At 66.8% G+C, this 927-nt stretch overlaps 1 protein-coding gene across 1 annotated transcript in view; it reads right to left on the reverse strand.

Moving 5' to 3' along the window:
* Positions 1–790: 790 nt before the first annotated feature.
* Positions 791–927, reverse strand: part of ZFPM1 (zinc finger protein, FOG family member 1) — a 42,538-nt gene continuing 42,401 nt past the window's right edge. Inside the window, 1 exon segment of the mRNA XM_019471525.1 lies at positions 791–925. Coding sequence (XP_019327070.1) covers positions 791–925 — 135 coding nt within the window.

Genomic DNA, 927 nt, shown 5'->3' on the forward strand with positions numbered 1-927 from the left:
CCACCTGCGGCTGTGGGGCCTTCATTAGCCTGATAATTAACGAGCCATCAGCCTGGGGGCTGGTGGCTGCATCGCCCCGTGGCACAGATGTGTGACACCCAGGGGTGCCAGGGACGGCACAGGGACGCTGTGCTCTGCCCCACTGTTGCAGGCTGTCCCTGCCACCCTGTGGTTATACGTGCCCCATGTCCCCCTGCCCAGCCCGATGCCCCTGACCCCACGGGGCGACGGTGGGGGGGGGGGGGGGGGGGGGGGGGGGGGGGAGGCGATGGTGGCCGTGCCAGCCCCCGCGGCCTCCCCACCCGCACGCGGGCGGCAGCCTGGCTTTATTAGACATATTTATTTCTGTACACACTTATACACACGGTTCCCAGGGTTGCTTCATCCTCGGCTTCAGTGCTGTCTCACTGCAGGGTCTGGTCCGCAGCGGGGGCCACACACACACTTCTTAGGGTGCCCAGGGCAGGGCCAAGCCCAGCTGCGCCGTGCCCCCTCCCCATCCCTGTAGTGTCTACCTGGGAGCAGAGCCCCCCCGCAACCCCCCGGCTCGGGCAGGGCCGTGCGCCTTTCCCTGCCTCAGTTTCCCTGCAGCATCGGGCCCTGGCTGCGGCAGGGGCAGAGGTAGGATACTGGAAGGACCTCCGGATGCTGAAGCCACCCCGGCGGAGCCTCCTGGGGGTCCTCCATCACCCTGACCCCTGCAAGGGGAGGGTGCTGGGTGTTGGTTCCTGGTCCCCCAGCCCCTGCAGCCCCTCCGAGCAGTAGTGGGGGGCAGTGTGTGTGGGGGGCTTTACTTGACGTGCTCGGCGGCATGGGAGGAGCAGTAATACTTCTTGTGGGCGATGAAGGTGGAGAGGCTGCTGAACTTGATGTTGCAGAGGCGACAGTACCTGTGGTTGCCGTTGGGCACGGGGCCGGGCACAGCCT

Source organism: Aptenodytes forsteri, unplaced genomic scaffold (assembly GCF_000699145.1).
Source record: "Aptenodytes forsteri isolate BGI_AS27 unplaced genomic scaffold, ASM69914v1 Scaffold50, whole genome shotgun sequence".
Classification (NCBI taxonomy): Eukaryota; Metazoa; Chordata; class Aves; order Sphenisciformes; family Spheniscidae; genus Aptenodytes; species Aptenodytes forsteri.